The sequence below is a fragment of the Rhinolophus sinicus genome, linkage group LG09, assembly GCF_036562045.2.
Source record: "Rhinolophus sinicus isolate RSC01 linkage group LG09, ASM3656204v1, whole genome shotgun sequence".
Taxonomy (NCBI): Eukaryota; Metazoa; Chordata; class Mammalia; order Chiroptera; family Rhinolophidae; genus Rhinolophus; species Rhinolophus sinicus.
The window spans coordinates 30,405,709-30,423,860 of NC_133758.1; the positions used below are offsets into that span (position 1 = coordinate 30,405,709).

An 18,152-nucleotide genomic window follows, 5' to 3' on the forward strand; every position below is an offset into this window, starting at 1 on the left:
AATGCTGCAGTGAATATTCATATGCCAGATTTGTGTCGACATGCTTTCAGTCCTCTTGGGGATATACCTAGGAGCAAGGATATACCTTGCTGACCATTTATTTTCTTTGGAGAACTGTCTGCTCAGATTCTTTGTCCATGTTTTGTCTTTTTATTATTGAATTTTAAGAGTTCTTTAACAGATACATAATTTGCAAATATTTTCTTCCATTTTGTGGGTTTTTTCACTTTCTTGATGGTATCCTCATTTGAAGCACACAAGTCTTTGTGATGTAGTCCAATTTATGTTTTTGTTGTTTGTGCTTTTGGTGTTATATCTAGGAAACCATTGCTTAATCCAAGGTTCTTGAAGATTTAGTCCTATTTTCTTCTAAGAGTTTTGTATCCACACTATAATTTAAATAATTTTAGAGATGCCCAAAGGCCCTTTCTGCCAAATAGAAAAGCAAGCTACGGATCCATGTTCTTCACTTGCAGCTAAGGATATGTAAAAACTCTCCACCTACCGTAGGAGTTCCTACTTTTGCTAGTTCTTATCCACTTCCCAGTAATGTGGCTGGAAAAGATCTTACTTCTAAACCTAGTGTGGAACAACTGGGCTAAGGAACTGGAATTAAAATGTTGTAGTGTAGGAATATTTGCAGAGCTTGTGCTATGTGCTGGGCAGGAAACTAGGTGCTAGTGGCCCAGGTGAGATCACCCAGACCTGCACAGAGCTCATAAGCAGTTAGAGACACAATCAGAAACAAACTATAGGGTCACCAGTACTGTTGATAAAAAAAAGTGTCCCCGCATAATGCAGTGGGGTTGGAGTAGACAGCGGTTTCCAAAACTATGTGCAAAGGCCCAAAGCTGGCAAAAAGATGGTGTGTTCTGAGAACTGCAAAGAGCTCACTATGGCTGAGTGATCAGGGAGAGGGGTAAGCAAACAGAAGAGCAAGAGTTCAAGAGAAACAGATGTTCCAATGAGAAGTTAGCCAGAAAGGGGAATTATCTGTCATGACCAAAGTATTATGCCTGGTGCTGTGGACACAAAGGGAAGGCCCAGCCCCGCAGCCTGTGGCTTAGTCTCAAGTTCAGAATGATGATCTCACCATCCCTCTTTAATACTGACACTAGCTGGTATAATTTCACTTCACACAACTACAAGACCTACTCGTTAATAACCTTGACTTTTCAGTTTACCAAGCCCTAATGGGAGAAAAATAAGTTTTAAACTGTAAGCAGGAGAAAGGCTTGGAAACAGATCATAGTTTAAAGTATCTAAATTATTTATTTAATGAGTTTTTAAAAAACAGGTTGAATACCATCCTAGCCTACATTTTTAAAAAGTATATCTGTATTCCAGAAAAAATTGAGACAGCTAAACTCTTAGGTTCTAATGTAAATTTTAGAACTAGAAATAAGTCTTCACCAGAGCACATGATGCCACTGATGGTGAAATATTACCAAAGAAACAATAGAAAATTGTAAAAATGAAAAATTTGGTGTCCGACTGAATCATCTATAATCAAGAATGTCCCATATATCTACTTTTGCATGCAAAATAGGAATGTTAAGATTTTACTAGTATGTAGTCATGCAGATGCTTGTGGGAAAACAAGTACACAGATACTTGATCCTTTTTTTGAATTAGCAATAAGGCTACAGAAATCCAGAAAGGAGTTAGTAGACCCTCTCATAAAGCTGTTTTTCTAACTTTAGTTTCAGAAATTGCATTAAACATTTCTTGTTTTCATAGTCCATCCTTCACAAAGAAGATAAGAAATTTCTGAAGTCAACCTTTGTTTTCTTTTGGGATTCACTCTGACTAAGTAACAGTTTTAGTTGAGAGAAGTGTTTCTTTGTTTTCTTTGAGGAGCAAGTGGGTGTTGACTGTCCAGAGGTAGGTGTTCTGAAAAGAAACATAAAACCACACTTAGGTATGCTGACAAATGAATTTAAAAAGTTTTCTTCCTGTTTAGTTAGCCTATATAACTGCTACTAGAATCATTTTCTGCTCTTCTGTATTATGGCCATATACAAACAGTAGCTATACCAAGCACAATCATTCCCCAAATCGTCCTCACTAAATGGGCTATAGGCAACATTTAATTGGTATACTGGGTGGTTCTGGAAGCTTCTATCACAGCTGAAAGAGAAGGCTAAAGGTAAAGTGTCAAGTCTGGGTTCCCTTTAAGTCTGACATCAAGATTCGCAAGGACTTTAAAAACATATTACCTCTTCACAGCTCAAGACCACTTCCTTTTTCAGAAGTAAAGGATCTCAACCTACACATGTAGGTACCATTCCATTGTATCTTATTACCCCCAGAATGTAAGCTCCATAGGGCAGACACTTTGTAATACTAATTATATGTTTCAGTGCTTTTTAATAGTGCCATGCACAGAGGAGGCCCTCTGAAAATACTCATTCAAAAAACGATTCCCCATCTGGTATGTGTATATTTACGCCTCTTTCTATTTCATTCCTGCCAATTGTGTTCCATCCCCTGATCGCTTATTTGGGGTTTGTCAGTCTGAATCCTCTTCTGACTCCTCATCGATAAGATAAATGTGAAATATATTTAAGAAGCAGTCTAGTCTAAATAGTTAACTTTTTTAAAAAAACTTTTATTTATTTTAAGTGTGTTTTTCCAGGACCCATCAGCTCCAAGTCCAATTGTTGTTTCAATTTAGTTGTGGAGGGCGCAGCTCACAGTGGCCCATGCGGAGATTGAACTGGCAACCCTGGTGTTACGAGCATCATGCTCTAACCAACTGAGCTAACCGGCTGCCCCTGATTATTTTTAAATACACCAAATTTTCTTTTATTTATATTTATCCAATAAAGTGGAAATGTCCATGATGAATTCCCATGGTAACAAACATCAAAATAATTAAATTGAGAATATAGAGAAAATCGGACTTGAAATTTTAATTATTACCCAATTTTATAAACATCAAACTCAGTATAAAGAAAATTCGGTCAATACACAGAGATAATCCAGTCCTTCCTGAATTTTGTTGTGTTCAAGAAACTATCAGACTCACTTTCTCTTCTATAACAAAATATTCAAAAATTCCTTTTACAGTTTCTATGGAATTAAATTTATTGACTATTGTAATGAATACAGTATTGAGGATTATTAAAAATAGAACATGTGCCCAGTTATAGTTAACTTCATATCATTTGACTAATCCCTATTCAGTTAGATTTCCACAGGAATTTCTGGTAGAAGACATAGCAAGAACAAAGTTTAGAGCAGGAAAGTAAACTTGACTTGTTCAATTTTGCTGACATATAGGATGAATTCAGGCAAAGTAAGATGGGCAGACAGATTGGTGCCAGAGAGTAAGGTCTAGAAAGCCATGCGGGAGTATTTGGTCCACATGCTACAGAGTGAGGTTCTTCTAATCACTCTTCTAATCACTAGGAGGGTTTAAACAGGAAAACTCAGAAAATTATTGTAGCCGCCCCAGCAAAAAGTGAATAAAGCCCTGAAGAGACAGTAGCAGCAGGAGAAAACAGATGCAGACACAGGGAAGTAGCATAGGTAGCACTGGCGGCTAACTGGACAAGGCCCAAGGCAGCAGGAGTCATCAACTCAGGAGTCACCGACAACATTTCAGGTCAGAATGTCTAGAAGGGCATGTTTGTTCAGGAATAAGGAATTGAGGATGGGCAGGTTTGAGGAGTTAGCTGTGGGGACATGTGGCGGGGTGAAGTGGATATACTTAGCAGGCAGCTGGGAACAGGCCCAGGTAGAGGTTGGAAGTTAGAGGAATATACCTGGAAGTCATGCCGAGATGAGAATGGAAGATACGGGAGTATATGACACTAGAGAAGCAAAGGATATCGAGGAAAAAAGGGGGGAAAGGCCTGAACTGCATGGCAAATTTAGGGAGTGTAATTAGGAAATTAGAAGAAACACTTAGGAGTTAATGGCATTTCAAAGAGCTTAACGAATTAAGATACCTGAAAATCAATGCTGGGCTCTTGCCTCTGGAACCAGACTTATCATGATTCAGCTTTGCAGAACTTCGAGTTTTTCTCTCTGGTGTCTTCACGCTGAGTTTCCGTGTAGGAGTGGTAGGATTGTTCTTCAATGCTGACAGAAAGCTTCTACTTTTACCATGATGTTTAACTGTTCTGTTACATGTTTTACAAGTAATCAACTACCATAAAAAGAAGAAATATTTGGCCTGATTTCTCTTACAATTTAAGCCAATAAACTACACATTCATTAAATTCTTATATATAAGGGATTATACCAGGTACTACAGGGTGAGTTGACAGAGGCTGCCCTGGGAGCTTGTAGTCTAGCCGCAGGAATCAGACAAAACACAAATTTAAAATGAGAACATCTGCAATGAAAAAATTAATGGCTAAACATTTGTATTTAAAACACCTTTTAAAGATAACAAAGTCTCTACTTTCTCCATGTAAAACCATGTTTGGGGGGGAATGCAAAAGGAGACTGGGAATGATACCCTTTACCTGGATGTTCTTTATAATGGCAGTAGACATGTAACATTTTTTACAGATGAACTCCAAGCCTTTTCACAATAAAACATGGCACAAAAGTGAACCTTTCAAATCTAGTGATTCTGTAAATACAGGTCTAAAGTAATTTATAAAAACCATTCAAATGAATTCTCACATACTCAAACCTCTTCACTTCATTAACTCTAGAGGTTGATTTTCTTTTCAGGATTCATTTTTCAAGAAATGGTCCATTTTCTAGTTAAATGCCTTTCTTCTACATATCTGACTCACAATGCACAGGCCTCAACAAAATTAATACAAGCTCGTTTAGCTGAGAAGTACTCTGATGTTCATGAGCAGATGAAAATGCAAATGAAATGTCTTCATATATCAAAGGTCTATATAAGTGCTTTATACTTTTTGAAGAGACTGGATATAGATTAAAGGTCAATTTTATGACAAAGCAAAATGTACTTACCTGTCCAATACTGGTAAACTCCTAAACATGGCAGTTCCAAGTAATTACTAATTGGAGTCTTGGGCCAGACAATAAGCCTTCAACGCCCAGGGCCCAGCACAGTGCCTGGTCATAAGCAGGCACTCGAATAGTTGATAAATGGTAACATAAACATGCAGGTAAAGTATCTGATACTGGTCTCTAGATAATAAGCCATAAGTAATTTGATTTCGGTTGTTTTATTCCATTTTATATCTCTCATACTTCGCACTGTTCGACACAAGACAGACCCTCACTAAAGGTTATGAATGAACATAAGATACTTACCTTTGTTGGGCATAAATACATATTCTGACATGGAGAGGGGATGAAGTGACACTGATAACTAATTACAAAGGTACTGTTGTTTGAAGAAAAGGACCATTAACTGAGAAAATAATTTATTGCTACTAGCTGCAGTTCATGTGAAGTCACATTGGTCAGCTCAAGAAATCCTCAAATTTGTGAAAAGAATTGTGCTCAATAATGAGATCTGAAAACAGTTGAGAGCCCATGATGTTTGGTTTTAAGTAATTGTGAAAAACAAAATAAGCTGTACTCTTGATGAAACAGTAATCACTAGAAAAAATTTTTATGTATATGATTTGACAATCTAAGTATATACTACTACCCCGTTTCTCCGAAAATAAGACCTAGCCGGACAATGAGCTCTAATGCATCTTTTGGAGCAAAAAATAATATAAGACCCGGTATATCATATCATATCATAGCATATTATATCATATATCATCATATCATACCCAGTCGGGTCTTATAAAATCGGGTCTTATATTAATTTTTGCTCCAAAAGATGCATTAGAGGTGACTGTCCGGCTAGGTCTTATTTTCGGGGCAACACGGTACAAATATCTGAGTTATGTTGAGGCTTGTTCTTAATCAACATCATTTTAAGTGAAAGAAAATTCTAGCTTACACATACTGGTATAGAAAATTTTAGGTTACACATCTTACCAATACACTTTTGGAGTCTTTATACTTTTGCACAATTTTTGCTTCTTTAAATCTGAGTGTATTTCTTGCTTCTCGATTAAGAAGTTTCTGTATTTTGGCTGTCAATTTGGGCTTGGGTTTGAGGCGCACTCGAGAGTTATCCAGAACCAGCAACTGGAAACAGTAAGGACATGTTCCTTCAAAAGTGCTTTTAGCATCTAAAATTATACAAATGAAATTCATGATTCAGCAAATCAGAATATTGTATTACCCGTTTTTATTATAAATGTGAAAAAGTATATTGATATAAGCAGATATACATTCTCCTTAAGCAAACTCAAAATATGAGAATTTATAAAAAGATAAACTGGCAATAATTTATTGTGCAAAACACTAATTCTATCTATTTACTCCTTTTAGCAACAGATAGGGAATTCCCATTCTGCTATATTGCTCATTACTTGCTTCTAAGTAAAAAGGGCTGTATGTCTCACCTATTTTACAAACACATTTATCAAATAAATTTTACTGTCATTTTGTTTCTTTTTAAACTAATTAGCACAACTTAGTGGTTTATGGGCTGGGCTTTGTCTGCAGGTAGCTATCTCAGTACAAGTTAAGAAGACAACAGACTTGCCCCAGACCCTTTATAAATCAAAGCATTCACTGACCATCTACCATGCCAGGCTGTGGAGACACAAATAAGGAAGTGAAAGAGTTGCTATGTTTAAAGAACTCATTTTCTAGGGTAGCCCTAAACAAATGAAGATAAGACTGGTAAGAACTGTAACAGAATGTGATTTAAATGCCCTGGAAATTATTAAACTGCCTAGACCAGCCGGAAACACTTCAGAGATAGCTTGACAAAGTTTGTCACAGATGACAACAAATTCTATCTGTATTTGGAGATGGCACCCATTATGGGTAAAGGGCTTTCAGGTAAAAGTACAGTGAAAGAAAGCATGGCTATTGAGGGAAAGGTGAGGGTGTGAAGGTGATACATCACACCCTCATACAAAAAGTAAGGTGGGCATATCGTCTCTTTATTCAGTAACTGTTTATTGGTGAGCACTATACTAAGTACTAGGGATACAGTAGCACTACAAAGAGCTAAGTACCATGATTGTAACTTAGCTCTACTCAATGTAAAATTCCTATTTTTGAGTGTTAAGTGCCAGGCACCATTCTGGGTGTTGGACATACAGCAATGAACAATTCTTGGAGGAGACAATAAATATAACAAAACCGAATGTTAAGTGCTGGGAAGAAAAAAGTAAGACAGGAAGGAAATAGGGAGTGATGATGAAGCTGCTGTCATCATTAACGGTAGCCAGGGAAGGCTTCCTGGAGTGACATTTGCAGAGACCATAGGAAGCGAGACAGAAATCCAAACAGACATGAGATAAGAGCTCCAGACATTAGCAAGGACAGCTGCAAAGTCTGTGAAACAGCCTAATAGTGGTTAAAGTTAAATGAACAAGAGGAAGAGCAGGTCAGAAAGGTAGTGCGATCCTGTGATGTAAGGCCTGTAGTCCTTTAAGAAGATTTTCACTTTTCCTCTGAGATGGGAAGTCATTTGAGAGTTTGTAGCATAGAAGTGCCAGGATCTAGATTAGGTTTTTATTAGGCTCACTTTGGTTGCTGGATTGAGATTGGACCTGTCGGCAGTAATCCAGGAGAAAGACTGATGATTTAGTGGTAAAATGGATTTGAGAAGTGGCTAGATTGGGGATATATTTTAAAACCAATAGGATTTGCTGTCATATTGGCTTGGAGAGGAATGGCCCCAAGGTTGTGAGGCTGATTAAAGATGAGTTACCATTACCAAATGGGAAGAATTGTGTTGGGGGTAAAGCTCGGGTTTTGGCCTAATAGATATTCCAACCTTGTCAAGAAGGCATCCATCTGAGTTTCGGTTTCAGGGGAGAGGTCTGGGCTGCGGATATAAATGTGGAAGTCCTCAGTCTACAGCATTTAAAACTCATGAGACTAGATGAAACACTGTCACCAAGAAAGTGAGTGTAGCTAGGAAAGAGGTTCAAAGACAGAGTAGCGGGACACGCCACCATCTATAGAGACGGGAAAGCAGGGCGGAAGGAGGAAAGCAAACTGGCTGAAGAGGCTGGAGGTGAACTGTGATGACCTGGACGTCAATGAGGGAACTATTCGAGAAGACGGATAAACGTGTCGGATGCTGCTAGTAGGGCCGGTAAGTTAAGACACATGAAAATTTGGATTTTTCACAAAACTGAGAAGCTTCTGCGGGGAAGGGGCTTATGAGGGCAGTGGGTCGATCAGATTTCTCTTTTGGATGATTCTGACCGCCGTGCAGAAGGGCGGGGAGCGGGGCGGCGAGAGCCTGAACCCCAACCGACCGACGTTCCCCCTACCTTGTGACGAACCGTAGGTCCAGCTGTAAAAAGAGAAACAGACCCGTGAGAAAACACCTCCTGGCCGCTCGCGCCTCCCGCGTCCCCTCCCGCGTCCCCTCCCGCGTCCCCTCCCGTGCCTCTTACAGGAGATAGCGGGCCTGGCCCGGGCAGCTGTCTCGTAGTTTCCGCGCCGCGGCCTCAAGGTAGTGCTTCTGCCTCATCGCCACCGCCGTCCCCACGCCGCTAAGACCCGGTAACAAAAGGAGACTCCGGAAGCTGGGTTACCGGCGTACAGTGACATCGGCCCTCAAGCTCCCTCCAGAAACACGCGCCCTCGGTGAGCAGTTCCGGTTTCTTTCGCGTCTGCCCGACGCGTAGTCGGACCCTCTTCCCGCCCTTGGCCCAGCTTGGGGTGCCCAGTGCGGGTGCTCCTTAGCCCCAAACCTGGACGGAGAAACTTGACCCGTCAGGGGGTGGCAGTGTAAGGAGCCGAGTGTCCTACCAGCTTCTCTTTCTCTCCTGTTACTCTTTTTTTGACACCCCTATTGTGATTTCCAAAGCCCATGTCGCCCTTTAAATTTTCGAACCGGGGTCTTGACTTTGGCTGAGGATGCGGGGCCGCAGGGAGACCCCTGAGAGAATCGCGGCCTCAGCCTGGGAGAAGAGATTCCGAGTCCAGCCTGCTCTGGGCATGTGCACAAGAGAGCTTTTTTTTTTTTTTCTTTTCCTGTTTTTAATTGAAATTCACCCAACATAAAGTGAACCGTTTTAAGGTGAACAATTCAGTAGCATTTAATACATTGACAATGTTTCACAAACACCATTGTTATCTAGTTCTGAAACAGTTCTAGCACCTTAAAGGAAACCCCATTCCCCATTTAGCAGTTGCTGCTCCTTCCCTGCTCCCAATTCCTGGCAACCACTGGTTTGCTTTCTGTCCCTGTCTGCATATAAGTGGAATCATACTTGTGATCTTTTGTGTCTGGCTTCTTCTGCTTAGTGTAATGTTGTTGAGGTTCCTTCACCTGGTAGCATATACTAGAACTTCATTCCTTTTTGTGGCTGAATAATAATTACATTGTATGTACCACATGTTTATCCATTCATTTGTTGGTGAATATTTGAATAGTTTCTATCTTTGCCTATTGTGAATAGTGCTCCTATGAACATGAACATGTATTTGTTTGAATACCTGTGTTTCTATTCTTTTGGCTTTAAATACCTCGGAGTGAAATTGCTGAGTCATATGGTAATTCCATGTGTAACAAGAGTTCCAATTTCTCCACACCCTTATCAACACCCATTTTCCATTTTTGTTTTTTAATTCTACCCATCTTAGTGGTTGCGAAGTGGCATCTCATTGTAGTTTTGATTTGCATTTCCCTAATGACTAATGACATTCAGCATCTTTTCACGTGTTTTGTTTGCAATTTGTATATCTTCTTTGGAGAAATGTCTGTTCCAGCCCTTTGCCCATTTCTAAATTGGGTTATTTCCCTTTGGGCATTGACTTGTTTTATATATATCTGTATTCTGCATATTTATTATCCTTATTTATCCTTCATTTTAATTTTAACAAGGAGTCCAATGATACAAAGGTTTGTAAAGAGAAAGTATATATTTACATCTATATATATATAGACAATTTTTAATTTTTCAAAAGAAAAGTTATTATGTCTGCTCTTCCCACCTTTCCATCTTACCTCTCTGAGGTGATCAATGTTGTCAGTTGGGTATCTTCTCCTTCTACATCCTTACACACATAAGTGCATGCATGAATGTGTAAACACCACCACTCACCACACATACACACACCACACACACACACACACACACGCACCAAAAAAACAAAAACGTACACACATATACAAAATACCAAAACCAAAAATAAAATGTTAGTCCCTTACCACATAATTTGCCTTTTTCCTTAACAATTGGTCACAGACATCTTTCCAAGTCACTATAGGTAGTTCTCACATATGCTTTTTAACAGCTAACATTACAAAATGTAATGTAATTTATTCAACCATTTTCCTATTGACGGCCATTCAAATTTCTTTTAGTGCTTTCCTAATTCAAACAGTGCAGCAGCAAACATACTGGTGCTTTTTTATGTCTTCTGTCTGAATTCCTAAAAGAGAAATTACTGAGTGCAATGATATGCACATTTTTTATTTGCCAGACCATTCAAAAAAAGGTTGTAGCAATTCACGCTCCCAGCATCAATGTCTGAGAAAGCTGGGTCAAACTGGACGGGTGAAAGGACGAGGGCTATTGGTTCACCTAAATACTAGTAGATAAAGCCTCCTTTAATATATTTGGTGGTTTGCATTTTCTCCTGTGAAGAGAAATCTTCTGATGGGTTGTTTATCAGTTTCTAGGAGATCTTTGTATTTGGGGGAAATTCATCCTCTGCTTGTCATATATAACGCAGTATTTTCCTGCTTCTTATCCTTGGCATGGTTTATAGCATTTTGCCATGCAGAATTTTGCATGTGGTCAGACTCTTCATTATTGGGTCTGGGTTTTCTGTGGAACTTAAAAAGGCTTTGTTTATGCCAAGGCTAGATAACTAACTATTCATCCAGATGTGTTTCTCATACTTTTCTAGTTTGATTTTTTCCATGAACATCTTTAATTGATATGAAATGTATTTTCACTTAAGTATAAGGTAAAGCATCCAATTCACATTTTTTCCCCAGATGGACAGCAAGTTATACACAGATCTCTTACTAGGTAAACTTGTCTTTTTCCATTGGAATTGGACTTTAAAAAAATAACAAAAAACAAAGGTTCCGATGAACACTGAATGTACCAGCACTTTTCTAAGCATCTTACTTGTATTCATGTAATCCTAACAACCCCATGGCATAGGTAAAATGCCAGTCTATCGTATATACGTTTTTTAAAAACATAGTTGCATCTGTTTCTAGATTCTTTATCTGTTTCACAGAAAAGAGGGGACATGCACTATATGTGCTTGTACAAGTATTCTCCCCGTCTCTCAGCATAGTTTCTTTCAAGTGTTCCTCTTCTGTCTGCTCTGAGCACCACACTCCGATATCCAGATGCCTCCTCAGCATCTGTACTTATTTCGCATCTTGTTTTCTCAGATGCAGTAGGGCCCAAATACCACTATTGATTTCCCCCACCAGCCTGCCCTGCTGTCCGGTTTCTTCCCTCTCAGCCCCATGAAGCCGCATTGCTGCTCCCTCTCTGTGCCCCATGTAGCCAGTCTGCCCGAAGGGCCTGCAGGCTCCCCACCAGAAGCAAATCAAGATTCTGCCCACTTCTGTTCCCTTCTTGGCCACCCTCTTCTTTTGCCTGCACACCTACCACAGCTCCCTACATTCCTTATCTGCTTCTGCTCTTGCCTGCTTTTTCTCTCCCAGTCCATTCTTCAGAGGGCAGTCAAAGTGGCCTTCTTAAAATGTAAATCATTTGTTGGGACACGGGAGTGTCCCTGCTTAGAGTCCTTTCCAGGCTCCTCATTTCACTTGGAACGCGAGTCCCTGGCCGTGCTCTCCAGGGCCCTGCATGCTGGTCGCTGCTTCACCTCAGACCTCACCTTGTTGCACCTGCCCACCCTCACACTGCTCCTGCCACACTGGCCTTCATACTCGCCCACTGAATGCAACTATAAAATGGACAGAATGCATAGAGCACCGAGAGGAAAACTGAAATGTAAACAGTAGCAGGCTGCGTGGAGAAGACTTGAAGTACCAGTGAGCTAAAGGTGAGTTTACCGTTTTTGTTGCTTTGATATCTGCAGCCAGAAGCCCAGAAGTGGGCACGGAATGTGTGTAGAGAGATCTCCAGGGGAGCCCTTCAGTTCCGGCTGAGTAACAGGAAATGCCTAACACCCAGTGAGAGAGTGTGAAATTCTGTGTGTTTTTTTCCTTCTCTCCATTTTTCTTGAGCCCCAGTCCCCAAGCCATCCCCTGGTGGCAGCAGCAAAGGCCACAGCCGGAACCAGCAGGAGCCAAAACTCTGAAGAAGGGGAACATTCTTCTTCAATTGACCGATCTCTATAGCTTCCCCCCACCCTTTCTGTCTTCTGCCACTTGGCCAAAGATGGGAGCAGTAACAAAAGTACACAACAGTGGAGTCACATTCTGGCCCCAGCTTCCTGGCCATAGAACCAAAAGGGAAATTGCAGGGAACTGGAATGTACTGCAGAGATTGTAGAGAGAGAGGAGCTCTTTCCATGGTAAAATCCTATAAAGTTGAATATGAACTTCTGGGCTCACCACCGATCTGTGTACACACAGATCTGATCAGTATACCAGTGACTTTAAGAACCAAACTAACAGATCATTGACCAGCTCCCACATGACTACTGAGTAACACATATTCAGGATCTATCCGAATGGCACTGCAAAAACTTTGAAAACTGGACTTCTATTTGAATCACAGCTCACAGAAGGTGGGTTGAACCTGTAGCCTGAACCTAAGCAGGTATAGTGCCTAAAACAAAAATATGTACACCCTCCACAGGACTTAAATAAGACCTCATTACATAATTTTCATGACATAAAATTTTAAATTTCTAGCAGACAATTCAAAATTACTTGGCATATGAAAAACCAAGAAATCTCAACTCACATGGGGAAAAACACTCAACAGACCAGCAAGACTGACACAGATGTTGGAATTATCTGACAAAGACTTTAAAGCAGCTATTATACAAATGCTCCAACAAGCAATCACAAACACTCTTGAAATGAGTAGAAAGTTAGCTAACTTTTCACGTGAAGGGCTCTGTAGTTAATATTTTAGCCTTTCAAGCGATTATAGTCTCTGTTGTATCTACTCAATGCTGTGAAAGCATCCACAGATAGCCATAGACGATATACAAACAAATGGGCATGGCTGTTTTCCATGAAAACTTCATTTGTGGGATTTGGCCTGTAGATCGTAGTTCATCAACCCCTGAACGGTAGTGTTTTCTAGATATTCTATATATTTATTAATATTTTTATGTGTGTCTAGTTGTTCTATTAATTCTCAAGAGCAGGGTCTTAGCATCTTTCACTATGATTGTGGGTTTGCTTATTTGTCCCCTTAGTTCTGTTAGTTTTTCTTAAGGTATTTTGAAGTTTTGACATGAAGTACGTTAACTCTTATAATTGTAATGTTTTCCTGATGTGTTGATCCTTTTATCATTATGAAATTTCCCTCTTTTTCTATAGAATATTCTGTCTCAAAGTCTATTTTATCAAATATTAATATAGCCACTTCAGATTTCTTTTTGTTTTTATTGTGGTAAAAACACAACACTACATTTACCATCTTAACAATTTTAAGTGTACAGTTCAGTCGTGTTAAGTATATTTACACTGTTGTGCTACAGACCTTTAGAACTGTTTCATCTTGTGAAACTGAAGCTCTATACCCATGAAACACTAGTTTCCTCTTCCCCCACAGCTCTTGGAAACCACCATTCTACTTTCTGTTTCTAAGAGTTGGACTACTTTAGGTACTTCATACAAGTGTAATCATACAGTATTTGTCCTTTTGTGACTGGCTTACTTCACTTAGCTTAATGTCCTTGAGGTTTATCCATGCTGTAACATGTGACAGGATTTTGTTCTTTTTAAATGCTGCATATTCTATTATACGTATGTACCAGATTTTCTTCATCCGTTCGTCTGTCAGTGGACATTTGGGTTGCTTCCCTATCTTGGCCACTTTGAATAATGCTGCAATGGATATGGGTGTGCAAATATCTCTTTGAGATCCTGCTTTGAATTCTTTCAGATAAATACCCAGAAGTGGAATTGCTGGATCATATGGTAATTCTATTTTTAATTTTTGAGACACCTCCATACTGTTTTCCATAATGGTTGCACCATTTAATGTCCCACCAACAGAGCACAAGCATTCCAATTACTCCATATCCTCACCAATGCTTGCTATTGTCTGTTTTTTATTTTTGATAGTGGCGCTCTTAATGGATGTGAAATGATATTTCTTTGTGGCTTTGATTTGCATTTCTCTTATGATTAGAGATGGAGAGCATCTTTTCATATGCTTGTTGACCACTTTAGATTTCTTATTCTTTCTCTTTGCATGGTATAATTCTTTCCATCCTTTTTCTTTCAGCCTATTTGTGTCTTTGTAGTTAAAGTCCTGCTTGCTTTTTTTATTTTTATTTTTTATAGCATACAGTTGGGTCTTGTTTTTATTTTTATTTTTTTTTTTAATCCAGTCTGACAATCTCTGTCATTTAATTGGCATGCCTCATGTATTTGTATTTAATGTAGTTATTGATATTAGAGTGTGACATCTTTGAGGCATTGGAGAGCAGACTCTGGTAGGCAGCACAATGGCCCCCTGAAAATGTCCATTTCCTAATCCTTGGAACCTGTGAATATGTTACTTTACACAGCAAGAGGGATTTTGCAGATGTGATTAAGTTTACTGACTTTAAAATGGAGAGATTATTCTGGAGAATTTGAGTGGCCCCAATCTAATCACATGATTCCTTAAAAACAGAGAACCTTTCTGGGCTGGGTCAGAGATGAGACAGAAGAAAGACAGATTTGAAGCATGAAAGGGACTCCAACCCAAAGTTTCTGGCTTTGAAGACAGAGGAAGGAAGCCTCAAGTGATTGAATACAACAGTGGCCAGTAGGAGCTGGAAACAACCCTTAGCTGACAGCCAGTAAGAAGGCAAGAAACTTAGTCTTGCCACCACAGGGAAGTGAATTGTTAACCACCCGATGAGCTGGAATCAGTCTCTCCTCTACAGCCTCTAGAAAGGAACACAGCCTGTCAAACCATTGATTTACAGGAAGGATTTCTGACCTCCAGAACTGACAGTAAGAAATCTGTGTCATTTGAAGCTGCTAGGCTGTGATAATTTGTTATGGCGGCAATAAAAAACTAATACAACACCTATTTGGGGGTTCATCCTTTTCATGGATTTCTCCTTGGATTACCCCCCTTAACTTTTCAATTCCAGTGGCCTCAAACTCTGTTTCCTGTCCCCTTCAAGCTAGTCAGGTTGTGGTGGCTGTCTGCCATTAGAGCTGCTCATGGATTGGGGTTGTCCTCAGGTGAAAAGCCTCAAACTCACAAATCTCAACAATTTCCATTCTTTTTAAGTGTTGTCCCCTCTCCAGTTTCTGCCTTCTTTTGGTGCATCCCCAAGGCCTTCAAATAACTTTTAACAATATTTTGCTTAGATTTTTATCATTGTTATGTGCAGATATGTTAGCCAACCATTACCAAAAGCTAGACCCTCATTATACTCTTCTGCCTACTTTCATGTTTGCAATTTTCCGTAATAAATTAAAAAACAAAAACAATGGTTCTGTGCATGTCTTAATTTTTCAGATTCTCATTAGTCTGGGGGCTGACAATGCGTTGCCTTCTCTTAATATGGCCCTTTAAAAGGTAAAATGAGTAAAAAGGAAAGTTTTCAAAACTTTTGATATGGGTGGGTGGGAAGAACCCCAACCTTCGCTGTTAGGAAAGAAGGAAACCTAACAGGTTGGTTCCACCAAATGCAGTTCCTCTCAATCACCAGCAGGGGGAAAAAGTAGTTTTCTGTTTCCGATGGGTCCCCGCGCCTGGTAACGAATTCCCTCACCAAAGGGAAAGGAGAGAAGAACGCGGGGGAGATCTTGGGCAGCGTACGGAGGGAACTGTCCTAGAGGGGTCATTGGGAACGCAAAGACCCCGCGAAATAGAGTACACCCATTCCCAGCAGCCATCCCTTTCGAGGCACACGGGATAACTTGGCTGGAACTACCTGCCGACCGCTCAGCCCGGCATGCGAGGCTGCAGCAGCGTAGAGCCTCTTCCAGAGCGGCCGCAGCGGCGCAGGCAGGAGGGGGAAAGCCAGGTGCGGCTCCGCGGTGACCAGGTGAGCCCGTGCCCGAGTCCGAGCGTGAGCCAGGTGAGCGTACGCCCGAGTCCGCGAGTGACCCAGTGAGCCCACGTCCGGATCCGCAAGAAAACCAGGTGAGCCCGGCGGTCCAGCCACTCCAGCGTCTTGGTCAGAGTCGGGTCACACGACTCAAGCAGTCAGTGGGCAAACTGGGTTGAAACAGAGAGCGAAGGCGGCTGGTGAGCCACGATACGGGGCCCGGAGATAGCTGTGTCTTCCAGGGCTGGGGTCAGGTGATGTGAAAGACCTTCATCTGCCAAGTGGCTTCACAGTATTAGTCTTAAAAATAAATCATGCTAAGGCGATGATGTGAGTGGGAAGGGCGGGAGAGTGGTTATTTTATTACTGCTGGGCATTAATCATTCCCTTGAGGACTTTGGCTAAACCGTTTATTTTGTAACCAGTGGTACAGCTTGGGTCTGTGCCCCTGAGTTTTGAGTAACTGCGTGGGTAAATGATGAGCTGCAAAAGGGAAGAAACAGCCGCCACTTTAGGGATGTTTTAAGATTGAAAGTCAGTGGATGCTGGAGCAGTGAGAGAGATTGGAAATGGAAAGCAAAGAACAGAAAGATAAGAAAAGATATGGGAAGTCAAAAAAAGAAACCAGGGCAACACAGAGCCGGGTGGACCCCTCAGCTGGGTGGGGGCTCAGGCTGGCGGTAGAGCGCTGTCCTGGCTGCCATCTGTCCAGAGCATGACCCTGCCCATAGCTTTGGAATCAGAGGAGGTCATTGGTTAAGAATCCATTGGTTATTGTTGGAATTTCAAGGTTATCATAGTAGGCACAGTAACGTATGCAACATGTAGGCAACAAGTTTTCTTTTGAGAAATGATCAAATAAGGCATAAACATTTAATTGGATTATGAGGTAAGTTGCAAGGAGCTGTGTTTTTCTATATTCTGATGAACATTCGAAGAGGATTCTCCAGAAAAGCATTTAGTGTAAATAGACTTTCACATTAAAGTGTTGCAAATCAGCAGAACGCATTATTTATTACTCTAATTCTCAACGTATGTAGCAGCAGTAGTACTCTAATTGTATTTAAATATATTTCAAGACTGCGTCCATTTGTTTTAGGTAGCTGACTACTAGTTTAAAATAGATGGCAATATAAAATACTCCAACAACTTGAAATATATACAAAAGTCAAATAAAATATTTGACAAACCCTACACAGAAGTGAGTGAAATAATGGTATAGCCAAGCTCAGTTACTTTTCAAAAGAAATATGTTATGTTATGACGCTGCCATTTCCCCTGTTCTTGTACTTGACAGTTGAGGGGCAGTTTGTCATTGCAGACTCGCCTGTGTGTCCCACTCAGGCCAGCAATACCTACCACGTAACTGTCCTTCCCACTTATCAATTTACCGGTACTAGGGTTCTCTTATACACACCTGTAAAAATTCTATTCTTGTGTTTTAAAACATGCCTATTTACTTGGAGTTTAAAAAAAAAAAAAAAACTTGGAAAAGGGGAGTAAAAGGCATATTACATTTCCATGAATCAGACATGAAAGTAAAGCTTCAATTATTGGAGAGGCATTGTTGACTGAATGGGAAATGAGAAACTGGGACAGGGATGGTGGAAGGATACGGTGACTCCATTTGCACTGGGCATATGATTTCTTCCTAAACGGTGGGAGTTCAGAACAGACACTCAAGCTTAGTTTTGGCTGAAAGACATTAAAAGCTTTTTGTTTTTGTTTTTTAAGCAGTGTTTACATGGACATATTGAGTAGTCTCTTAACACTTTCTCATAAGCCCCCAGGTACTGATTCCTAGTATCTTAGAGGCAAAGTACTTGCCACCAAATCTTTATGTTGCATCTTGCTTTAGTATATTTCTTATGGCTCTCACAGAACTTAGTGATTAATATATGCTATTAGTTATATTTTTAAACAATAGGAAATGTCACATTGTACACTATGTGATTCTTTCTGCCAGTTGTTCACATTTGAGCCTGTGACCA

General features: G+C 40.3%; 1 protein-coding gene and 1 long non-coding RNA gene across 3 annotated transcripts; one reads left to right on the forward strand and one right to left on the reverse strand.

Moving 5' to 3' along the window:
* Positions 1-1,248: 1,248 nt before the first annotated feature.
* On the reverse strand, positions 1,249-8,612 carry RMP24 (ribonuclease MRP subunit p24). 2 transcript variants are annotated; one of them, XM_019740842.2, is made up of 5 exons: positions 8,430-8,585; positions 8,304-8,326; positions 5,935-6,131; positions 3,957-4,156; positions 1,249-1,893 (listed from the first exon to the last, which is right to left on the reverse strand). In XM_019740842.2, exons 1-5 carry the CDS (start codon positions 8,504-8,506, stop codon positions 1,749-1,751), a joined length of 642 nt encoding a protein of 213 aa, XP_019596401.2. In that variant the 5' UTR covers positions 8,507-8,585; the 3' UTR covers positions 1,249-1,748. The 2 variants fall into 2 exon arrangements, with proteins under 2 accessions (XP_019596401.2, XP_019596402.2); XM_019740843.2 differs by lacking the exon at positions 3,957-4,156 and having other exon boundaries at positions 8,430-8,612.
* Positions 8,613-8,749: 137 nt separating this feature from the next.
* On the forward strand, positions 8,750-15,674 carry LOC141573149 (uncharacterized). Its single transcript, XR_012498766.1, has 3 exons — positions 8,750-12,021; positions 14,046-14,080; positions 14,784-15,674. It is a non-coding gene; the product is annotated as an uncharacterized LOC141573149 (long non-coding RNA).
* Positions 15,675-18,152: the final 2,478 nt, after the last annotated feature.

Bases quoted from the DNA above. Each gene is read 5' to 3' on its own strand.
- RMP24 (XM_019740842.2), bottom strand. From the start codon at position 8,506: ATGAGGCAGAAGCACTACCTTGAGGCCGCGGCGCGGAAACTACGAGAC. The intron at 8,327-8,429 runs GTAAGAGGCACG...CTCTTTTTACAG, and splicing joins GGCCAGGCCCGCTATCTCCT to CTGGACCTACGGTTCGTCAC. The intron at 1,894-3,956 runs GTATCTTAATTC...GTTTCTTTTCAG, and splicing joins AGCCCAGCATTGATTTTCAG to AACACCTACCTCTGGACAGT.